Raw genomic sequence first — 23,192 nt, forward strand, 5'->3', positions numbered from 1 at the left:
AGGGAGCGAGAGCAGACATGACAGGCTGGGAAACATAAACATGATGTATTAAAACATAAGGAAACGAGGCACAATAACTCACACAAGCACATCTGCTGTTTTACAGCTGATCAAAGGTTTAGGCCACACCTCAAAAAAACCTGTAAACCCCCCAAAAACAGAAATCAAAGTTCCAAACATGAACTCAGTAATGAGCAGCTCAGGTGATATTACTGAAAACATTCATTATCCAAAGACACATTTTTGAGAATTTTTGTACAAATAAACAGTGTTTGTAACATGTGACTACTCTTCTGTACATATCAGTACACACTAATATCATCTTCAGGAAGTAGTCATGTCCAAGCTCTGTGCATCCATCCAGTCAAAGCTTGTTTCCTGCTGGAGGTGGAGCTGCCTCTGGTTAAACTGGTTTCTGTGACATCAGTAAGATGTGCAGTCAGTCTGTCATTAATGTGTTTATGCAAGTAAACAAACACACAGCTGAGAGTTTGTGTTGTTTTATTTTACGTATGTCTTTGAAGGTTCTTGGTCATCCAGGTCATCGTAGTCTAAGGAGCTTGGAAGGAAACCAAACAATGAAGCCATCAATGTCCACTGTGAATGACCAGCTTTGAACAGAGGGCGAGGCTTACCACACTATCTGCCATCTGTAGTCCAGTTTGGAGATCCTTCCTAGACACCTTAACACCCACTTACTCTCCACCAGCTGCTCTTAGAACTGAAGAAGCTTCTCTGATGAAAAGTCTTCAAGGAAACTTTCCAAGCTCCTTAGAAGACTTTGTGGGGTCCGTCTCCTCTTCTCTTCTTCTTTCTCCAGATCGTGATTCAGAATTATAGATTTATACACAAATTCTGAAAACACATCATAGACACTGGTTTCAGTCAGGAATGAACTGGTTTCAGGTATGAATTGGTGTGTGAGCGAGAGTCGTGGTCTGACCTCGGGCCTTCGTCCTGTAGTAGATGAAACCAGCCAGAGGTAAGATCAGACCCAGGATCAGTCCTGAGGCTCCAATGGAGAGATTGTTTCTCTCTGACTCAGGCATGGACGGGTCTGAGGACACACAGGTGAAAGTCAGAGAGGTCTATATACATCTGCACAGACAGGTGTGTAGATACAGGCAGGTACTTACCCCAGTCAGTGATCAGAGGTGTCTCCAGGCTGCTGTTCTCCAACATACAGGAGATCTTCTTCTCTCACACAAATATCAGTGATTCTCTTACAACACTCTAAGAACTGAACCACTACTTTACCATCAAATACATGTAAAAAATAAAAATGATAAAAATGAGGATTCGGTTCAACCCAGTTTTATTTACACGGCACCAAATCACAAAAACAGTCGCCCCAAGGTGCTTTATATTGTACAGTAGACCCTACAACAATAACACATACAGAGAAAACCCCAGCAACCATTTGACCCCCTATGAGCAAGCACTTTGGCGACAGTGCGAAGGAAAAACTCCCTGCCACTGAGCTCTAATGGGGTGATATGGTACTACAAGGTCATTAAGATAAGATGGGGCCTGATTATTTAAGACTTTGTATGTGAGGAGCAGGATTTTGAATTCAATTCTGGATTTAACAGGAAGCCAGTGAAGGGAAGCCAATACAGGAGCAATATGCCCAGGCTCATAGAAAACAGGTCTGGCCCGAATCCAGCAACAAGCTGGCACTTCTGACTGATTGGTGTCATGGCAGGGTGTATGTCAGCCAGATGTGGGCCAGGTCTGGCAATGATGGCACTATTTATGTTCCTATCTTACTATTTAAGTCAGAAGATCCAAATGCCATGTTGCAATACTATACAGCTATGGTAGCCAACATTTGAAATGCAGGTTTGACAGGTTTGTGAGTTTACACTTTATCTAAAACCTAGTGAGGGTTTACTCATGCTTGCCACCGGGTGGCTGTAGCTCAGGAGGTAGCGCAGGTCACCTACTGATCTGAAGGTTAGTGGTTTGATCCTTGGCTCCTCCAGTCTGCATGTCAGGTGTGTAAATGTAGTTAGACAGCACTCAGTTTAGAGAGATTGGGTGAATGTGGCATGTTATATAGAGCACTTTGAGTAATCCAGCAGAGTAAAAAAGCATTGCATAAGAATGAGTCCATTCACTGTCTGAACAGAGTTTTGTCATGTTACTTTTGCACTATTATGCACATGTTGTTATTACATGGCTTGGTTAAGGTAGGCTGACATCTGGGGCCAGAGCTGAAACTGTTCTGGGCCAGAACAGTACAACCAGTGTGTCTGCAACTGGCTTTGTGTGGGCCACCTCTGGCAAACCAGATTTGTGGCACCAAAGGGCCGTCATTCTTTGCAGTATGTGGGCCATGTGTAAGGACATTGTGTGGGCCAGATCAGTTTTGCTATGTGGGTATAGGAGAAATCTGCTCTCTCTTCCTAGTCCCTGTCAGGACTCTTGCTGCAGCATTTTGGATCAGCTGAAGACTTTTCAGTGAGTTTTTAGGACATCCTGATAATAGTGAATTACAGTAGTCCAGCCTGGAAGTAATAAATGCATGAACTAGTTTTTCAGCGTCACTCTGAGACAGGATATTTCTAATTTTAGAGATGTTGCACAAATGGAAGAAAGCAGTCTTACATATTTGTTTAATATGTGCGTTAAAGGACATGTCCTGGTCAAAAATGACTCCAAGGTTCCTCACAGTGTTACTGGAGGCCAAGGTAATGCCATCCAGAGAAAGAGTTAGTCAAGACTGATGCTCTGCACTTAGACCCAACTCACCTGGGTGTGTACTCCAGGTGGGCGTCAGCCTGGTAGTACCAGTCACCTTTGCCATCTCCTCAATGGAAGTGACATCAGAGGTGACTTCCTGTCCATCTCTGAGCCAGCTCACATGGACTGATCAGAGGATCAGTATCTATCATTGCTTACTGTACGGATCAGTGATCAGTGTGTTGATTGGTCATTAGACTGATCAGTGTATTGGTGGTACCTGCTGTGCTGAGGCTGATGAAGAAGAGGCTGAGGCAGACGAAGGATGAAGCCATGTTCCTGAGTTCTCCTGACAAACTGACTCAGTCTGACTGAGAGCTGCTCAGAGGACAGGTCACATGACCACAGCATCATCTGTTACCAGGATGAACTCTGTGATACCTTCATCATCACAGAGTAACATTTAGTTCACAGAGACCATCCATTACTGTTATTGTTTCACATGTAGAGCAGCTTTACTTTGATGTTAAAGTGTGGAATCATACTGTATGACATGCGAATGCAACTATAGACTACATGATAATAAACATCTGTATTATGTTCACTATCAAAAACACCTGTGTGTGTTTGCAGCATCAGTCCAAACATCTGGCAGCTTTCTACCGACCTGATGCTGGAGCCGTCGTTACATTCAGGTTCATGTTTGTTTATTTTAAAAGTCCAAAAATGAAGTCGGAGCCAAACAGTTCCCTGAAATCATTCTGACCAAGAGACATATTTGTTCTAAGTGTCAGTGTTATTTGTTACTGTATCACAAAGGTTAACAGCAGCACTTGTTGTACAGGATCATGTTGCTACAGACAGGTGGAGACAGTTTCAGAGGATGGCTGAAGGATGTTCTCAGTGAAGATGAGATGATCTGCAGGGAGCAGAAAACCCACGAACAGGATGAGCATCTGAACACGGACCAGAAGTCTCAGTGTGGAGCCATCAGACCTGCTCCTCTGATCTTCAGTTCTTGTGTCCTTTTCAGACCTCAGCCTTTCCTCCCGTCTCCCGTCATTAAGAACGTCTTCTGACAGCCGTCCTGCATTGAGACATTTCTGATGAGGCTTCAGTGAACAGTATCAGCTTTCAGCTGTTGTGTCAGATCATTTAGATCCTGTTCAGCTGCTGTGGAGTTTTTAGGCCTCACACTTCTGTCCTGCTTCCTCAGGTTTATAAGGACACTCTGACACAACACTGAGATATGCAGTTTTCAGCTAACGGCTCTTTGGAAAATCAGCTTGTTGGGACAAAAATACTGTTTTATGTTAAACTGTGTTTTCTTAACAGATTCAGCTAGAGAAAAGGGAACAGATGAAGTGTTTGTGTGACAGGCTGCTGGGAAGTAAGAGCCTACAGATACCATTTCAGACTGGTTCTTTGCTCAGTCGTCTGTTATGTGCAGACACAACACTGGTCCATTTCACAAGTTTGGACAGTTTTGGATTCCTCTGGGAAATTCGGTTTCCAAATAGCACCAACAGAAGTTACAGAATGTGAGCAGAATACCATATATACACATATATAAATACAGAGACACTAATCATACAGAAAGAAATATGTTTAGATGTAAAATATGACATCATTACAGCATGTGGATGTTTACTGTATTTTCCACACTATAAGGAACACTTAAAATCCTTTAATTTTCTCAAAAATCGACAGTGCACCTTATGTATGAATTCTGGTTTTATGTGGTACATAAAAATCTGTCAAAAATGTTTTAGTAGGACTTTGGTAAGCTACAAAGTCGCACCGCTTGATGGATTGTTGGAGCGTTACGGCTACAGTACTCAGGAGCCTTGCGGAGCAATCGGGGTCCAAAACGCCGTCCCCCTCAGGTCCCAAAGTCAAACGAGCGTTGCGGCATCACTGAGAGTTAAAAACGGTCTAAATTCTTTCATCTTTAATAAAATGATCAGCGTTGCTGCTTTACCAGGTGTAACGATTACGTTTAACATCCAGGCATCCATGAAAACAGATCTCATCTGTATCACAGATGAGATCCTTTAAACAAGATTAAACAGATTTAAACAAATCCTCTCTAGCAGCACATTTCCTCAGAATCTCGTCTATTTTAGGAGCCATGCTTATAGGTACAAGTTGTGATAGGGTTTTGTAGACTTTCAAAGGTCTGATTGCTCTTCATACATGCATTCTTACATTTGCAATCTGACACGTGCATGTTACCTGTTCCTCACTCCATGTTGGGGGTTTTTTGAAGGAGGGTATTACTGTAGTCTTTAATTGTAAAACCTCTGCTGTGACTTCATCACCAGGTTTTAGGAACGTTAATATTCCAGAGTCCATTCTGATCAATTTGTCACTACATCAACCACCATATGCTGCAGACACAAACATGATTAGTCCACATGGTGCAACAGCAACCAAAATATTAGACTAGATTGTGTGAATAACAATGGCTGTATGATTCCCCTCTGAAACGCAGATTTCTGTAAAAGCGTCTCACTGCAGTCATTTAGTATTCAGAATGGAATTAATGGCCAGTTTGCCGAACCAGTGTGAGATGATCTTGTTAGTCATGCTCTGTGATATATGAAAATGGCGGCTTAGGTCACCTATTACAAGGTTCTCTTTGATTTATAAGTATATAAATGTCTAAATTATATATGTATATATATTTTATATATATATATATTATATAATTATATATGTTATAAATTATATAAGTGTCATGAGGACTTGATCTCGTACAGGCATGTAAATTCATGGTTGTCATAGAGCTCGTTCTCAGTCCGACCACGTAATATACCGAATATTTGTCGTGTTCCTCTGGAAGGTGAAAAGAATCTTCTTGCGTTTCACACTGGAACGTAAGCATTTTTGGCCGTTTCAATGTGGACGCACAACTCTGTGAAAATGACTGAAAACGCTAGTGTGGACGTGGAACGCTTTCAAATCTATCTGGCCTACTGTGGGCGTAGTCTAAAGCTATTCCAGTGTACAGCAAAGCATCTGCATCATCTTGGAGAATGAAATATGCAACTTCATCTTATTCTGCACATCTTTTCTGCGAGACCTGTTGCAGTATCGATGATCTTGTTGTGAAGGGTCCTCCCACTGTGTGTGGACTGAGTGCAGATGTGGCTCAGGGGGTTGTGTGGAGATGCTGGTCTGGTCTAAGATGACCGAAGGTTCCACTGCACAAAAATATCATCAGATGTACACTCAAATAAAATGTTAGCATAAGAGAAAGTGTCAAGTGTCACTTGGCTTATTACATATTTAAGGAAAAATTCTTATTCCACTCTCTCACACCTGCAAATTCATAAATCTCAACATCAAATGTTCCCCCCAAAATTTGTCAGTTTTATTAAATGGTTGTGATTAGATTTTAGTTTTCATTCTAAAATGAAATTTAAAAAAAAAATTGGTACGTTTGCAAAGGTTGCATTAATGTTTTTACTTGAGTTTACATCAAGACTAAATGAAGCTCTGTGGGCTTTTTATCGATAAATTAAAAGGAGCAAACATAAACTCTCTTCGGAGGGTTTTTGAGTCTTACAGCTGCCAGCCACGCTAGTTTCCAATCCTCCCTCTATGGCATAGAGTGCAGGGGGCACTGGGCACGGCAGGCCTCTCCCAGTTATTGATGCTCAAGGCAAAATGTTTCAAATACTTTTTACAATTTCCTGGAATTACTGTGGCAGCTGACAACAGCATACGTTGAACCTGAGCTCACCCTCCAACAGGTAAAGCCGCTGATTACAGCACAAAGTAGCTGATTTTGTTGTTTGCAACGAGTGACTTTGCCGTTAACGGTGGCTCTTGCTTTGGGTAACTGGAAGTATAAAACCAGACTGTGGAAGTAGTGGTCTGTCATGGCAGCCTATGTGCACTCTTACAGAAACGTGGAAAGCGAAGTAAAGACGACTGGAAATTCTACTTAAATACAATAACAAAGTATTCAAACGTCGTTACTTCTCGCCTCTGGCCACAAGTTTACTGTAACTCAGAAAGTGGCCACTGTGTACCTAATAAAGTGTCAGCTATGTTAAATGTGTTTCCCACAGACACAGAGCTGTGTTTTTAGGTCATTACGAGTCACTATATGTACTGATCTACAATATTTTTATACCACAGTGAAGTGTATGTAGTTAAATCTTTGTAAATATAAATCAAATACTCAAGGATCCGAGTTACCTGCCTTCTTCACATATTTAAGTTTGTAGTAGCACAGTCAGAGATGCTGCTGTTGTTCATTTGAATGTTTTTAACTTTGTATGCTAACCTACAGCAGTCACAGTTTAATGTTTCTTGTTCAATTTTGAATAAATATTGTAACATGAATGAATTTCTGCTTCCCTGTATTCATTGAGTTGTCAGTAATGTGACAATAACTCAGACTGGAAGTAATCTTAATGACAAATGAGTTTAAGACTTTCAGAGGACAGAAGGAGACTGACAGGTGACTCAGTGATGTCAGCAGAACCATTCAGTGCACTAACATGAGGACCAGAGTGTTTGCTGAGGAATGTGGAGGCAGGTTTCTTTTCTCATATATTAATCACATATTTAATGATATCACATTAGTTATAGTAATACCACTTTCTCACTTTACTATAGTAAGAGCACTCCTGTCACTAGTTGCATGCATGTGGAAAGTTAACACAGTGAGGCCGTTGTAATGGGAGACATTGAACAGATAGTGAAACACCAGAGATGGTCCTGGTGTTTCACTGGGATGCTCTCTCCACATTGCAGTGTGTTTCTTAAACCCACTTCAAGCTCATTGGGTGTGTTGCAGATTATTGTTAAATTTTCCATAACAGGAAATACACTGGTCCCTTAATAGTTTCAACATGAAATATTCAAACACAAATATATGGTCCACTGTTTGTGTGACTGAGGCAGAAATGTCTCTGTGTGCATGTGGAGACATCTGCTGTTAATCAGAACATGAACAGGTTACAGGTGACATTAAGAACATTTGTCAGCCTCATCAGCTTCCTCTCTATCAGCCCTGCAGTATTTTTAGCCTCCTATCTCCCCTTTGCATCACTTCTTCTTTCTGTGGTTTCCTGCTGATCTGAGGACAGCTCTCCTTATTTTAATTGTGAGTTTCAGCTCTGTGGGCTCTCCTGGTTCCTCTTCAGACTGTGACAGACGTCAGGGATTAAACACGATTATATTTAACATTACTTAACAAATTAACAAATTTCCAACCTGTGGGACTAATAAAGGTCATCTTATCTTATCTTTAACAGGGAATCATAGCTGAGTTCATCACATGTTTACACAGATCTTTAAAACACTTCTGTTGGACCCATAAAGGGCTGTGAGGTCACTAACAAACATCTGTGGTTTCTCCACACTGACCTCAGACCTCCCAGCTCCTGATTGGTCACTTCAGTCACATGTCAGAGTAAAGGCCTCGTCTCTCAGCCCTGTGTCTCCATCTAGCTGTTTATTATAAGTAAAATGTGTTTATGTGGCACTTTTCACAGATAAAAATCACAAAGTGCTTCACAATAAAACCACAATAAAGCCTCAGTGCCTGAAAAGCCAACAGTGGGACCAACAGTGACCTCTGACCTGCAGACCTAGGTGCTCGGGAACAAGCACGAGGTATCCACAGGTCAGAGACACACATTGTCCTGACTCTGATGGCTCAGTGTTTATAATTCATTATTATTATCCTTTGGGTTAAATTATTGTTATATATACACCTAGCTGATTGTTATAGCTATAATAACTGCAAAGTATCTGTATTACATTTACAGTAATGTCTGAATAAATTAAATAATAAAAAATGAATCCACAGATGCACAATTCATTATTTAAGCACAGAATTCTTTGTTTTAATGACTCTTTTGGTCCTGCAGATATAACAGACTCCCATGTGTTGATGTAAATGGAGAGTCCTCTTCACACACTGAGGTTACGCCACGTTCCAAATTATTATGTAGATTGTATTTAGGTGTTACACAGATTACATATGTTGTTTTTCAGTTAAACCCATGGATGGCATTGTGTGTCAGGACTCTCAATCTCAGGCACCTGTGATCATTAGTTTGCCAGGCGAGCCCAATTAAAGGATAAACTACTAATAAGGATGTTCCACATTATTAAGCACACCACCATTTTCAAGCAATATGGGAAAGAAAAATTATCTCTCTGCTGCATGAAATAATTGAATGCCTTGGACAAGGAATGAAAACCTTGTCCAAGCGTGATCACCATAATGTTAAGAGATTTGTGGCTGAGTCAGAGCACACACGGGTTTGTGCAGATAAAGGCACAATGAGGAAGGTTTCTGCCAGACAAATACATCAGATTAACAGAGCAGCTGCTATAAGACCATTACAAAGCAGCAAACACATATTTGAAGCTGCTGGTGCCTCTGTAGCCCTGCGAATATCAAGGTGAAGGATCTTCCAGAGACTTGCAGTTGTGCATAAACCTTCTATTCGGCCAACCCTAACCAATGCACACAAGCAGAAACGGCTGCAGTGGGCCCAGAACTACATAAGGACTAGTTTTCAAACTGTCTTGGTCACTGATGAGTGCATAGCAACCCTGTATGGTCCAGATGGATGCAGTGGTGGACAGCCACCATGTCCCAACAAGGCTGCGACATCAGCAGAGAGGTGGTGGAGTCTTGTTTTAGGTTGGAAACACGGGGAGAGAGCTGGTCGGCCCCTTTAGGCTCCCTGAAGGTGTGAAAATGACCTCTGCAAAGCATATGGAGTTTCTGACCGACCACTTTCTTCCATGGTAGAAAAAGAAGAACCGTGCTTTCCGCAACAAAGCCATCATCATGCAGGACAATGCACCATCTCATGCTACAAGGAATACCTCTGCATCATTGACTGCTATTGGCTTAAAAGGAGAGGAACTCATGGTGTGACCTCCATTCTTCCCTGACCTCAATCCCAGTGAGAACCTTTGGAGCATCCTCAAGCAAAAAAATAAGAGGGTGGGAGGCAGTTGACATCCAAACAGCAGCTCTGGGAGGCTATTCTGACATCCTGCAAAGACATTCAAGCAGGAAATTTCCAAAAACTCGCAAGTTCCATGGATGCAAGTATTGTGAAACTGCTATCAAATAAGGGGTCCTATGTTAATATGTAACTTGACCTGTTAAGATGTTTTTGATTGAAATAGCTTTTGATTTCAGTAAATATGATCTCCTAATGCTGCAAATTCAACAAATGATCATTTTTAAGTTTGTTATTTTTGAAAAACATACCGTTTTCATCGGGAGGTTTGTTCAGTAACATTGGAATTATACTCTATATGGTTGATGATTCGAAAATTGTGCTGACTGTCATTTGAATCGACTATTTAGGAAAAACAGAGAAAAATATCATTTGCATAATAATTTGGAAAGCGGTGTAATTGTGGAATTCCACAGTTTTTGGTGCTAGGGCCAACTCTGTTTACATTATACATGCAACTAAAGACAGCAACAACAACAATAGACACCACCCCAAGATCCTGAGATGTCTACTTGCACTCATGACTTGTACTCGAGTCTTTACGATCAGCTGTATCCATGTAAATACGGTCAAACTAAGACTAAGGGTCAGACCACAGCCCTGAGCTGCACACTAGTTCATGATGCGTTTGTGGACTGTAGGTTATTTGGATAGTAATGAGATGTACATGTAACCGGTGTGTTCCTGAGTTGTGTCTGACAAAGAAAGGTAAAAGAAAGAAAGACCTCCAAGTAAATAACTTCCTCCCTCCAGCTCCTACGACCACATACAAACATTTGGGAAGAGGGTTAGCTCAACCCCATCACAACTTCCAAGCTAGTCGGAATTATTTATTCATGCTAGCGTTAACGGCGTTAACTACACATCTATAGCGTCTAACAAAAACAGGCACAATGATGACAATAATTGAACTAAAATCACAATCAGAAACATCAGGGTTACTAAATATACATTATATGTGTGTTTTACAGTGTTGGAAAGAAATGACACCAACCTCTCCCAAAAGGGAATTGTAGAAAAGGGGCAAGGCCAAAGGGGTACACTGTCTTTATAGGGTTGCACCAAAGAAGAAGAAGAACAATGAGGGGCTCCAACTGATAATGAACATAACTACAGGCTTGGAGGTCCTAACAGCCAGGTATATAGAACACATTTTGTGTAATTATAACAATATGTAATTTATGACACAGCAATATGTCTCTAATATTTAATGAAATGTTCTGAAGATGCTAATAATTAGTCAATTTTGTATTAAACTAGTCTTTAATTATGTTGTAAAAACTTTGAATCTCATGAAGATTTTCACATCAGTGTGCTTTATAATGTGCTAATAATGAAAATGACGCAGGACCCTGAACACATCATGTGTTAACGCCTTCATTCAGAGCCTGCAGTGACCACAGAAAACTGAGCATAAGGAAGTGTGCAGCTGATAAATGAGGGTCCACGTCCTTCATGCACACTGACAACAAGGACAGTGTGGTGTGTTTATGAAGATAACAGAGGCAGCTTCAACAACGTCACATTTCATACAGCATCTCTAATCACAGCCTCAGAGGCCACAAAGTGAAGCAGACAGGTGCATCCAGGTGTAACCACCGATAAAGTTCACATTTATCAGTGTTTACCTTTGTGTTTGTTCATGTTTATTGCAGCCGCCCTGTTAACTGAGCGTCATCATTTTAATGCTGTGGTGCTTCAGTACAGACCAATCAGATAACACAGTGCTACAGGGAGACTCCTCTGTGTTTATCTGACAGAAGAACATCAGCTTCATCCACCACAGACTCGAGGCTGGACCGCCTGACTTTAACAAGAATATGAAGCCTCAGTTATCCACACCAGCAGGTGGCGCTAACGCACCGGTCTCACGCCCTTTCACCTCCGACAGCGAAGAAGAAGTGGTGGAGTAAAAGAAGAAGAAAGGAGCGCAGAGCTGGAGTTAGCAGGTGAGAAGTCTCTCTGTCCCGGTTCTGTACTCTCATTGGACGGTTCTGGTCGTGTTTCCGGATCGGTCCGGTTCCCAGCAGCGCTCGGTTCCGGTTCTGGTTAGCTGCAGCTAGCTGCCCGTTAGCTCTCCGTGCTAATTGCTACGGTAGCCTGTGTGCTGCTAGCTGTTAGCACCAGGCTGTCGTAAATAAGCTTCCATTATCGGACAGAGACGCCTGTCAGTCACACCTGAGCGTGGCGTGACTCCAGCCCGGTCACTGCACAGGTGAGAGCACCTGTCACACCTGCAGGCTGATGACGACGACCGACAAGGTCAGTCTGAGAGGCTCTGTTTGTTCTGGTCCCGGTCCAGATCAGGAGTTGGTTCCTCAAGGTGTTTCTGATGTTGGGGTAGATCAGTGTGTCAGCCTCTATAATCCAGATGTTTGTCACATGTGGACTCCAGCTGTAGAAGTGTGTATGTGTGTGTTTGTCAGCGGGGAGCTGGTTCTGATTGGTCCAAGTGTTCTCCTCACAGTCATGTTCAACGTGGAGGAGGCCTCATGTTCATGTTGACTCCACCACAGCCTGAGGGCCCTGGAGGAACCTCTGATGCAGACACGTCTGCACCTTTAACCCTGTGAGGAGCATTCAGTGCCAGAACCCTGCGATGGTTCCTCAGAGGTCTCTGATCGCGCTCAGTGGCTCAGGTGAAGGATCCAGAACACCTGCTGCTCCTCCTCCATGTTTAGAGTAGGGATGGAAGCTGAATACAGATGTTTCCACAGTGTGGAGCTTCTGAACTGCAGATGTTTGAAACACGCTTTCTTCTACTTTAAAAAGAAAATGTCGAGCATTGATGTCGTCCTCACTATAACCTATGACTCACACACTGCCCCGCCATAAAGGAAATATCTATACTGATGTGGTGTGCAAGTGTGACTGCCTCCATTATTAAGATGTACTGAGAGTCCTCAGCACTATTAAAAACACAGAGTTACACTGAACTACAGGCTCCTGCCGAGGGACTGCAGGTGGAGCTCACAGCTAAAGCTGATTCACTGCTTCTTTGCTTTATCTTCAGGGTGTCATCGAGGTCTGTTGCCATGGACGACCATGCTGACGTTGCCATGGAGAACAAGACAGAGGTCCCGGCCTCTGACGCACCGTCCTCTCCTGACAAAGAGCAGGCAAAGCCCGCTGCGCGTCAGTCACACCGCCGCACATTAGGGAGGAGGGGCCAGAGAGCAAAGAGGCGGGGTCTTATAGAGAAGAAGCGGGGTCAGAAATCGAAGAGGCGGGGCCAGGAGGACAAGAAGGAGGGCGTGACGGTGAAGAGGACGTGGAGCGGCGGGAAGCGCCGTTGGGACAAGAAGCATTACTGCGTGTTCTGCCGACGGCCACAGGTGAAGATCGCACGCCACCTGCTGAGGAAGCATGCCGACGAACAGGAAGTACTGGCTGCCAGCACCCTGCCGACAGGCTCCAAAGAACGCCACCTGCTGCTGGAGCACCTGCGCTGCCGAGGCAACTATCTACACAACATCGAGGTCAGTTTGTGTGTCTTACCGGTGTGTCTGCTACAGGTCAGTTTACCTGTTTCTTTCAGGTGCCTTTAGTTGTTTGTGGGGGGGTCTGTGCAACTAAATTAGATGTACATTTTTCATAGCCCCTCCATGGACTACTGCCTTTGGCGGGTGCGCGCTTTGTGTCTACGTCTTTTTTTGTGTTCGATTCTCAAGGTGCAGTTTTGTCTCTCTCCAACCAAAATTGACTTAAACCATCGACAAAAGAAGATCCAAACTACGCTTCACATAAACATCGTCATGAATTCCCTCTTTGGGGACTTTGGTTGTTTTGCTTCCACCACGATAAAATCAGACTTCATGCACATCTCGCTCTCTCTCAGTGTACTTGAAGGACAGTTTCCCATCTAAAAAACTGACTTACGACAAGAAAGACTCATTTCTGCTGTTCAATACTGAAGAAATGTAAACTTCTTAAAATTCTGCAAAATTACAAAACCCTTGGCTGAGTCTGTAATCAAACCTCTGTAACTTTGCTCTGCTTCACTTCAGCAGCATCAGGTAATGTTCATGTGTTGATTAATGACTTTCTTTCATTTTTGATCTACTGCAGAATATTTTTAAGGTTATCTGCTATAAAATCTCAGGCCAGGAAAATCTGCTTCATGTTTTTCTGTTTTATCCTCAGTTACTTTGACACAAAGACATCTGCTGTGATCTTTTTATAGATTTAAAAAAAATGGTTATGTACTGATAAATAATCAGAATTATAATTTTTCTGACTGTGTGAGGCACAATTTCCCTGATTCGAATCGAATCGATTCGGGACCTTGTGAATCAGAATCAAATTAATTCTAGAAATCAGTGACGATACCCAGCCCTGCATTACACCAGTGTTACACTCATTACACTGGCTTGCAGTACATTTTAGAATTCATTTTAAAATCTGAATTTTACAGCTTTGAATCATGACACTCCTGTCTATATTACTGATCTTTTAGAGCCTCACACTCCCTCTTGCAGCCTCAACCTGTTGGTAGTTCCATGAACATGTTTTAAAACCTGAGGTGATCGATCTGTTAGAGTCCCCCAGGTTGTGGAATTCCCTGGATTGTATTTATTCTTTTAAACATCATCTTAAGACTAATTTATTTAGACTAGCTCTTAATTAGATTTGTGCTGAATATTTCATTGTGCTGTTTTATGTTTATCTGTTTTATATTATTCTGAAGCACTTTGTGGTTTTTGTCCTGTGAAGAGTTGAATAATATATATATGTGTGTGTGTATATATGTATGTGTATATATATATATATATGCATATATATGTATGTGTGTGTGTGTGTGTGTGTGTATATGTAGATGTATATATGTATATATATATATGTGTATATATATATATATATGTGTATATATATATATATATATATATATATATATATATATATATATTAATAATAAATAATAATAATATTATAAATCAGTAAAGTAAAGTAAGTAAACCAGATGGTGGACACCAGAAGTGAAGGGGACCATCAGGCTGAAGGAGGAGTATCAGGGTTTGTTAGTCTGTGGTGCCTCAGAGGCAGCTAACAGGTACAGGCCAAATGAGACGTGGCTGAAGGTAAACCCCAGGTGTCTGAGCAGTTTGGAGAGGCTGTGGAAAAAAACCTCAGAGGTTTGGACAAACTGTGATTCAGGAGGAGAAAGCAGTGCTCCACCTGCAGTGTGTATAGTTTAGGTAGAGTGCTGCTGACTTCAGCTGAGGACATAATCAGACAGTGGAAGGAATACTTCGACGACCTCCTGAATCCCACTGGGACATTCACCGTAAAGGAAGCAGAGTCTATATTAATATTGTCAAGGTTTGAAAAGTGCTCAAATTTCAGGTGTGGTGCTTAAAAGAGCTTGAAACTGTAACAACATTTCATTCAGCATAAATAACTGTCTGATTGAATCTTTTTCTCATCAGAGAAACAAAATGAGTCTAAAAGTGTAAAAGCAACATTTCTGCACCTCTGCCTCTTTGGACCGCTGCATATCTGTTTCAGTGTGTGACACTCACTGAAGTCACTGCAGTCATGACAAGGTCCAAATCCACCTGAAAAGTAAAAGGATTTGACCCTTTCCACAATGTCAGAGTTTTCAATTCAATTCAATTTTATTTATATAGCGCCAAATCACAACAAAAGTCGCCTCAAGGTGCTTTATATTGTACAGTAGATAGCACAATAATAGATACAGAGAAAAACCCAACAATCATATGACCCCCTATGAGCAGCACTTTGGCAACAGTAGGAAGGAAAAACTCCCTTTTAACAGGAAGAAACCTCCGGCAGAAGCAGGCTCAGGGAGGGGCGGGGCCATCTGCTGTGACCGGTTGGGGTGCTCAGTAAATAGTTTTCCAGATTGTTCACATTGCTAATTTTTAAAAATACTAATTTTTAAAATTATTATTATTTTGCTAGCTAGCAAACTCACAGGATAAATGATTGAAATGCACTGAGTGTAATGCAATAAAGCAATGCTTTGCTTGTTTTCAAAATGTACAAGTTGTATTTGCATTTGCAAGTTATGAAAATAATTTTATAAACGTGTGTGGTTTTTACAGTTAAAAAGAAACAACTACTAGGATTTTATGTTTTTGTGTGATTTCAGGTCAGTTGTGTTACTACAGTATGTCAGTGAACACATATCTGTAAATTCAGACACGTGAGATTGAGCTAAAGAGAATGATACCAAACAAGGCAAAAAAACATTTGAAGGTGAAATACAAGCTTTCTCTGAAAGGTGGCTCTCCTCTCCCTTAGAGATAATAATAATAATAATAATAATAATAATAATGGATTGGATTTCATATAGCGCTTTTCAAGGCACCCAAAGCGCTTTACAATGCCACTATTCATTCACTCTCACATTCACACACTGGTGGAGGCAAGCTACTGTAGCCACAGCTGCCCTGGGGCAGACTGACAGAGGCGAGGCTGCCATATCGCGCCATCGGCCCCTCTGGCCAACACCAGTAGGCGGTAGGGTAAGGTGTCTTGCCCAAGGACACAAGGACCAGGACAGAGAGCCCGGGGATCGAACCGGCGACCTTCCGGTTGCAGATACGCTTCCCAACCCCACGGTCACCCAAGAGATGGGGCGAGGATGCACCCTGGACGCCTCCTGGTGAGGTGTTCTGGGCATGTCCCATCAGAAGACCCAGGACACAGTGGAGAGATTATATCTCTAAGCTGGCGTGGGAATGTCTTGGTGTTTCCCAGGGCAAGCTGGAGGAAGTAGCCAGGGAGAGGGAGGTCTGGGTTTGCCCCCAAGACTCGACCCCAGATAAGCAGAACAAAATGAATTAATGGATGTATTTATAGCAGCAAATCACATAAACAGTTGCCTCAACCTTTATAGTTTAACTTAAAGATGCTACAATAACACCTGTGTTTACCTGTCTGTTACGGGTGAGGTTTTCTGTTCCTTACAGGTACATTTACTCCGCCTCCCTGTGTGTCCTCAGGTGATCCGGCAGGGCACTGGTGAGATTGTGCCATGGCGTCAGCCCTCTGAGGATGTGGATGCAAGGAACTACCTGCCATGCCCATTGTGTCTTGGATTTTTCCTTCGTGCTGACCTGTGGAAGCATCAGGTGTCGTGTCGCAAGAAGCTCGCTATTAACCCGTCCAAAGCCGAAGCGAACGCTGACCCCGCCAACGACACCACCTCTGGTTCCACAAGTAAGTTGCCTTGTGATGTCACCAGAGAGGACATGCCTGAGGATTCCCTTGGTGAGACTGCAGAGACCGGGACCAAACAGCTTATGACCTCTGACCCAGGTGTTGATCAGAACACGACCTCTGACCCCGCTGTGAACCGAGCCAGGAAACGGACCAGAGTGCAGGCAGCAGCGTCGCGGCTCCTGCCCATCTCCAGTGGAGCGTCTGAGAGCTGCAGTGAAATCCTGCATCGCATGAACCAAGATAATGTGTCTTACGAGGTCAGCTCACCTGTCTCCACACCTGTATCTGTGCACCTGTCCTAACACTACACTCTCTGACCTTTCTCTATGGTAACTGGCTCCTCTCTGCCTCCAGGTGAAGTCTGATTGGCTGATCTGTAAGTATGGCAACAAGCTGATGGGGAACCAGGATAGTGGTCAGAGGAGGTACGACTACGTAAGCCAAAAGCTCCGGGAACTTGGCAGGTTGCTCCTGGCCGCTAAATCCCTTGACTCCGGCATCCAGAGCCTGCAGGACCTGCTGGCCCCAGGCCGCCTTAGCCTGGCGCTGTCCGCGGCCAGGAAGGCAGCGGGAAACAGGTGGAGCCGCCCTCCACTGGCGGTGAAAACAACACTAAAGACAGTCTGTGAGATTGCTATTGGAGAGAGCCTGCAGGATGGAGACTGGGAGGCTGCTGCCAAGACCACCGACTTCTACCACATGCTGGGCCGGGAGTGGGACAACCTGGGGCTGCAGAACCCAGATCCAGGTGAGACCACAGTCCAGCACCTCCTGCTTAGTTTAGCATCTTCAGTAACGTCCAGTAAAGTTTGGGTTAGGAAGAACTAGGATGTGACTGTAGTTTTGGATTTTCAGCTGGAGAAGTTTGGATACCAAAGTTTGTGTTACTGACCCAGTTTTTCTCCTTTTCCAGCTGCTACAGATGGAGGAACTAAACCAAAGAAACGACCTGTCCAGATAAGACTGGACAAGGACCTCAGACAAGAAGGTGAGTCGACACCTCGCCGCAGGTTAGGATCAGTTCCCAAACTTCTAACTTTATTGAACCAGTTGTTGGAGCTGTTTACCTGTCTGTTCCCACATTTGTTCACAGTTCTGTCAAAGAGCTCTAACAAACCAGTGACCTCTGCGATTCCACCTGAAGCCAGAATGCAGACATCTGTCTCAGGTGAGTCCACCTGGATTCATGTTACTACTTTTACTTTAGCAGATTAGTCTGATCGTGCAGCGCTCCAATTCTGTTGCTTTTTCAGTCCCTGTGGCTCCCAGGAAGGTCCGACGGCGGCCCTGGTCCTCTGCAGAGAAGGAGGCCATCTGGAGGCAGTTAGGAGTCCATGTTCTGGTCCAGTCCGTACCAGGTAAGGAGGTCTGTCAGCGCTGTCTGGACTTGGAACCCGTCCTCAGGGGGCGGCACTGGAAGGACATCAAGAACCAGGTCCACAACCAAATCCAGAGCCAAAAGAAGCAGCAGTTCCACGCTCAGATGGAACTCGAGAAGAACCAGGATCACCAAGACCAGCTCCAGAACCAGAAAAAGCCAGAGCAGCAGCAGTACCAGGCTCCAGTCGATGAACAGGGAAAGGACCACCGTCTGAACCAGAAGAAACCACCATACCAGTCCCAGATGGACCAGCATGATCCAGATATTTCTCGGAATCAGAAGAGATCACAATACCACATCAACATACACCACCAGGCCCAGGATAGCATCCAGAACCAGAAGAAACAACAGGAGCACACCCAGCTGGATCACCAGGACTATCTACACAACCATAAGAAGCAGCTGTGTACCCCTAGAGTGGACCACCAGGACCACAGCCAGGTGCTTAAGAAGCAGCTGTATCAGATGGACCAGCAGGCCCAGCCTCTGCAGACCCTGGACCAGGAAACGTCTCTTCTAACCATCGCACCCTACAGACCTGATGGGTCAAATCGAGCCCCTGGACATTTGCTGCTTGAGCGGGAGCACAACATTACAACCTACCCAGTTCTGCACAGACCACCAGGACCTCACATGGACCAGCTGCTGCCCAGAATAGACTGGGCCGAGGATGCTCCAGCCCAGAACTATCCTATCAGCAGGCCACTGGGCAGGAACCTGCTACAGGATGTGCCCCCAGGAGGACCACCCTCTGACCCACAGTCGGGACATGTACACTTCTGACCGACCAGGACGAGCGATGGACGGTCCTGGTCCAGGTCTAGAGGACTTAATGATAGGTTGGCCCTTCTCAAAGGGTGCATATCAGATTTGGTAGTAAAAAGACCTGCTTTTATGATAACACATGTAAACCTTTCTTAGAAGGTCCTTGAATTTCCTGTGTGAAATGAGTATTTGCCTCCTACAGGACTATATACCCCATATTATATACCCCCCTGTATGTTCTGGCAGTTCCAATGGATCTGGTTCTGATATGTCAGTCTAGTCAGGAGATCAACCTGGATCCTGGTTGAGGTGCTGTTAGATAGGTGAAACAGTTCAGCTGTGATGCACCTGAGTTATACCGACTACGTGCCAGTTCCTGATCTTATTATAAAAGGCGGGTACCAAAAACCAAAACCAGCACCTTAGTGGTCCAGTGTTGGACCCTTTGAAGATACCTGTTCTGGGAGGAGCTCCTGCTGAAAGATCACGGATGGTAGTGTCAGTCATCAGATACTGTCTTCCATAATCGGAATTTACCGGAATTTATTTCATATGAACCAGCCCACAGCTCTACTTCTTAAACCTGTAGAACTGTGGGCTGGTTCTCTGAAGGCACTGAGGCAGAACCAGCTCTGTGTTGGTGTGAAAGAGCTAATGAAGGGATCAAGGCCCTTTTCCCTCATTTAGTCATAAAGGTGTTTAAAGTTCTCTGTATGTTTAGCGTATGGTTCTCCTCACACTCCTCTGTGTGATGAGCACTGGGGCACAACCCCTGACAGTGAGGCCAAACAGAGTCCTCCAGGTGGTTCTAAATGGTTCCTGCAGGTCCCTGTGAGTCCTGGTCTGTGGTGGTCCTGTGATGGTACCACTGCGTCCTCAAAAATAACAAGTTGTCATGTCACAGGTTTATTCCAAAATGGATGAAATTCATTTTGACCTCAGTATTCTACACACAGTACTCCAAAAAGGTTTGCTTAAAATTCTTAAAAGATTTTTTAAAACATTAAAGAGAAAAATATAACACATGCACAGGTATTCTCAGCCTTTGTTAAATACGTTGTTGAAGCACTTTTTGGCAGCAGTTACAGAAGATGAACCTTCGCCCAAGTTCAATGTCCAGCACACTTTTGGACCAGGTTATGATGTCTCTGTACATTCATCTTTTCCTTCAGAGGCCTTTGGGCAAACTCCAGGCGGGCTGTCGTAGCCTGGTTTCCTTACAGGGGTCCCCAATCCCAGTCCACGAGGGCCGGTGTCCCTGCAGGTTTCAGATGTGTGCTTGATCCATCACAGCTGATTTAAATGTAAATTACATTTTCAACATGCCTTGGGCCTGGTAATGAACTAATCATGTGATTCAGGTGTGTTGACCCAGGGTGAGATCTAAAACCTGCAGGGACACTGGCCCTCGTCGACTGGGATTGGGGACCCCTGCTTTAGCACCTACTCGCCTGAGCCCGCCTTTGTTTGTGTCGTGTTCTATTACATTTGAGTTCCACCTCAATATGTGTGGGGTTGTCATAGGAACACAACCAAAATCCCATGTGTCTATGTGCCACAAACACAATGGAGGACATTGAGGCGATGGTATACCCGCTGCTTGGTCTGTGGGTGTTTGTCAGACTCGAGGACCATGATTGTCAGTTTGTATGTAACCATTTCCCTTGTTGCCGAGTTTCAGAAATGCCAGGTTTCATCTAACTCGTGATTCATCTAATGACACCTCTGGCTGGCCAGTCGGGGGCTTTTGATGTCACATTTTTAGACTGACTCTGCTCAGTTGGAAAGCCGGGCCAGCATTTGCTAAACAAGTACCTGGTACCAGGTACTACTGCCTGATGGAAAACCATAGAAACTAGGTTGAGCTCAGCCGAGTAGGTACTAGATGAGGGGCGCAGAAGATTGCCCAGATTGCCAGACCAGATTGGTCTCTAGGAAGAGACCCGGTGGTTCCAAAACATCCTGTATGGATGGTGGAAGCCACTGTGCTCACTGGGTACGTCAGTGCTGATCCCTGGATCTGTGCCTCCATACAGTCCTGCCTACAGACCTGCCTCTGACTTTGTGCTCTGTCAGTTATGGGAGCTTATACAGACAGGTGTGTGCCTTTCCAAATAACGACCAGTCAGCTGAAAGGTGGACTCCAGGCGTGTTGTAGAAATATCTGACAGACGATCAGTGTGCACAGCTGAACAAACCTGTGAGTGTCTGGGCTGTGAGTACTTCTGTCCATGTTATACTTTAGTTTGTTATTTTCAGTGCATGCACAAGAATGTCAGCTGACTGTGTGCAGAGACTGTTTACTGTACTGTGTGCAGAGGTGAAAATGAATGTCATGTTGGAATAAGACTGTAACGTGACAACACGAGGAACACTGAATGCTTCCAGGATGATGTGCAGAGATCATCTATGATGTTTCTGTGTCTCCTGCTCGTCTCCCTTTAATCTGTGTTCATCCACCCCTCAGTGTTTCTGCTGTCCTCTCCACTTCTTCATGTCCCTGCAACTTCACTTTATCACCACTAGATGGCAGACCTCTCCCTGTTTCTGGTCCCTGTTAGAGGATAAGAACATGTTACAGTCCAGACTGCGAGCTGCTGCTTTTTCCTCCACATGTCGCATTTCTGATGTCCTGTAGAGTCGCTGATCCACAGGTGATCGATCCACAGCTGTGGCCTGCAGGAGGAACATCAGCTCAGACACTGAATGGCAGCAGGAGGCTCTGTGTGTGTTTAATGTGTAATAAAAGTGTCTGTAACTGTCTGTATCCTGTGATGGAGCCCTGTCATACTCGGTCCTTTTATTTCATTATATCTGTTTCAATAAACGAGTCCCCGCTCTGTGAAGGTTCAGACTCATGTTCTTCAGTCTGGAGGAGACTTCAGCAGCTCTGTAACTGTGCTTCTGTATTTCTTCATGAGTTAAAGGTCCGCTGTTTAGACACACCTGGACAGGTTAAGATGATGTGCGGAGCAGATGGAGACACAGATGCTTTTATTTATGCACAGGAAACGGAATTCTATTATTCATTATGATGAAGATGATGACGATGATGATGGTGTGGCATTAAGAAACATGTCGAATATTCATGATAAAACCAAGTTTACCACAGAGACGAGGTCTGAGGTTGGACCTCAGCACGACTGTAATAGAAGAAAGTTGGGTTTAAGTTACTGCATCATAAACTCATCATAAATAAACTGTGTGTGTTAATAAACCAGAACATGAGGACCGGTCTCTGCTCTACTGTGAAGTCAATCTGCAGATTACCTGAAGGTTAAAACACACCTGAGGTACTCACAGAGAGGATACAGCCAATCAGGAGGGCCGAACACAGACCACAAAGCACATGTTTCTGGTTTGTGATTGGCTGAGCGGTCGACAGCCGTCATGTTTAAACAGACTCGGGCTGTCTGGACTCAGACTTCCATCATCCTCTCAGCTGTCACACTGTTTAAAGCTAGTGCACTACTTCTGTGCACATTTTAATGATCACTCAATAACTGGGACTTTTAACTTTCCACAGTAACTAGTTAACACAACAAAACACACCTTTCAGCTTTTATTTTGAAAGGTTTTTTTGGAGTCCACGAATGTTCCTGTCTCTGAAAGGCTTTGGTTCAGCTTCTGTTGTTTAAATGTGCTGTAGGCTATTAATATACACATTTAACACATTTCACTGGTCTTCGTGCTGAACTTTGAGGATAGAAACAAAGTATCAACTGTATTGCAGTGGTATTGATCCGACACTAATACCAGCGTGGTATCAATACTATGGATATGTGGATCGATCTGCGTGCTCTATTAAAACCAGCATGATGTTTCATAAACACTCAGGCTGTGTCCTCAGACATACTCTGTTTCAGCTCTGTCATGTTTACTGAGCAGAGTGCATGATGGGATACAGCACTCAGGTGGCTGTGAGCTTTTAAACTGTACAGACTACTGTGATACTGGCGGAGGCTGAAGGCTCCGCAGTCATTGGGAGAAGGAGATCCAGCTGTTTTATCAGTCACATGATGACACGTTTGCTTTAAAGATAAAACTTTCGTCCTGCAGCTACATGCCATCCCACATCTAGACTGGACTGCTGCGGTTCTCTCTGGTTGGGCCTTCAACACCTGTCTCTCCATCGCTTCCAGTCAGTCCAAAATGCTGCTGCACGT

The 23,192-nt window shown here is 43.9% G+C and overlaps 1 protein-coding gene and 1 pseudogene across 4 annotated transcripts; one reads left to right on the forward strand and one right to left on the reverse strand.

Annotated features, from left to right (window-relative positions):
- Nucleotides 1-625: 625 nt before the first annotated feature.
- Nucleotides 626-2,869, reverse strand: LOC109196980 (class II histocompatibility antigen, B-L beta chain-like; annotated as a pseudogene).
- An 8,347-nt stretch (nucleotides 2,870-11,216) lies between these two features.
- Nucleotides 11,217-21,918, forward strand: LOC102079716 (uncharacterized). Of its 4 annotated transcripts, XM_025904895.1 has the most exons (8): nucleotides 11,217-11,641; nucleotides 12,706-13,171; nucleotides 16,661-16,877; nucleotides 16,977-17,137; nucleotides 17,235-17,628; nucleotides 17,794-17,868; nucleotides 17,974-18,048; nucleotides 18,134-21,918. In XM_025904895.1, the coding sequence occupies exons 2-8, from the start codon at nucleotides 12,728-12,730 to the stop codon at nucleotides 19,042-19,044; spliced, it is 2,277 nt and encodes a 758-aa protein (XP_025760680.1). In that variant the 5' UTR covers nucleotides 11,217-11,641; nucleotides 12,706-12,727; the 3' UTR covers nucleotides 19,045-21,918. The 4 variants fall into 4 exon arrangements, with proteins under 4 accessions (XP_025760680.1, XP_005461517.1, XP_019212746.1 ...); XM_005461460.4 differs by having other exon boundaries at nucleotides 11,220-11,641; nucleotides 16,661-17,137; XM_019357201.2 differs by lacking the exon at nucleotides 11,217-11,641 and adding an exon at nucleotides 11,648-11,954 and having other exon boundaries at nucleotides 16,661-17,137.
- The last annotated feature ends 1,274 nt before the right edge of the window (nucleotides 21,919-23,192 follow it).

The sequence above is a fragment of the Oreochromis niloticus genome, unplaced genomic scaffold (genome assembly GCF_001858045.2).
Source record: "Oreochromis niloticus isolate F11D_XX unplaced genomic scaffold, O_niloticus_UMD_NMBU tig00007510_pilon, whole genome shotgun sequence".
Lineage (NCBI taxonomy): Eukaryota > Metazoa > Chordata > Actinopteri > Cichliformes > Cichlidae > Oreochromis > Oreochromis niloticus.

What these genes read in the sequence shown, in the direction of transcription:
- LOC102079716 (XM_005461460.4), top strand. Translation starts at nt 12,728, where the DNA reads ATGGACGACCATGCTGACGTTGCCATGGAGAACAAGACAGAGGTCCCG. An exon ending in ACTATCTACACAACATCGAG is followed by an intron (nt 13,172 to 16,660) that starts GTCAGTTTGTGT and finishes GTGTGTCCTCAG; the next exon opens with GTGATCCGGCAGGGCACTGG. An exon ending in AAGATAATGTGTCTTACGAG is followed by an intron (nt 17,138 to 17,234) that starts GTCAGCTCACCT and finishes CTCTGCCTCCAG; the next exon opens with GTGAAGTCTGATTGGCTGAT.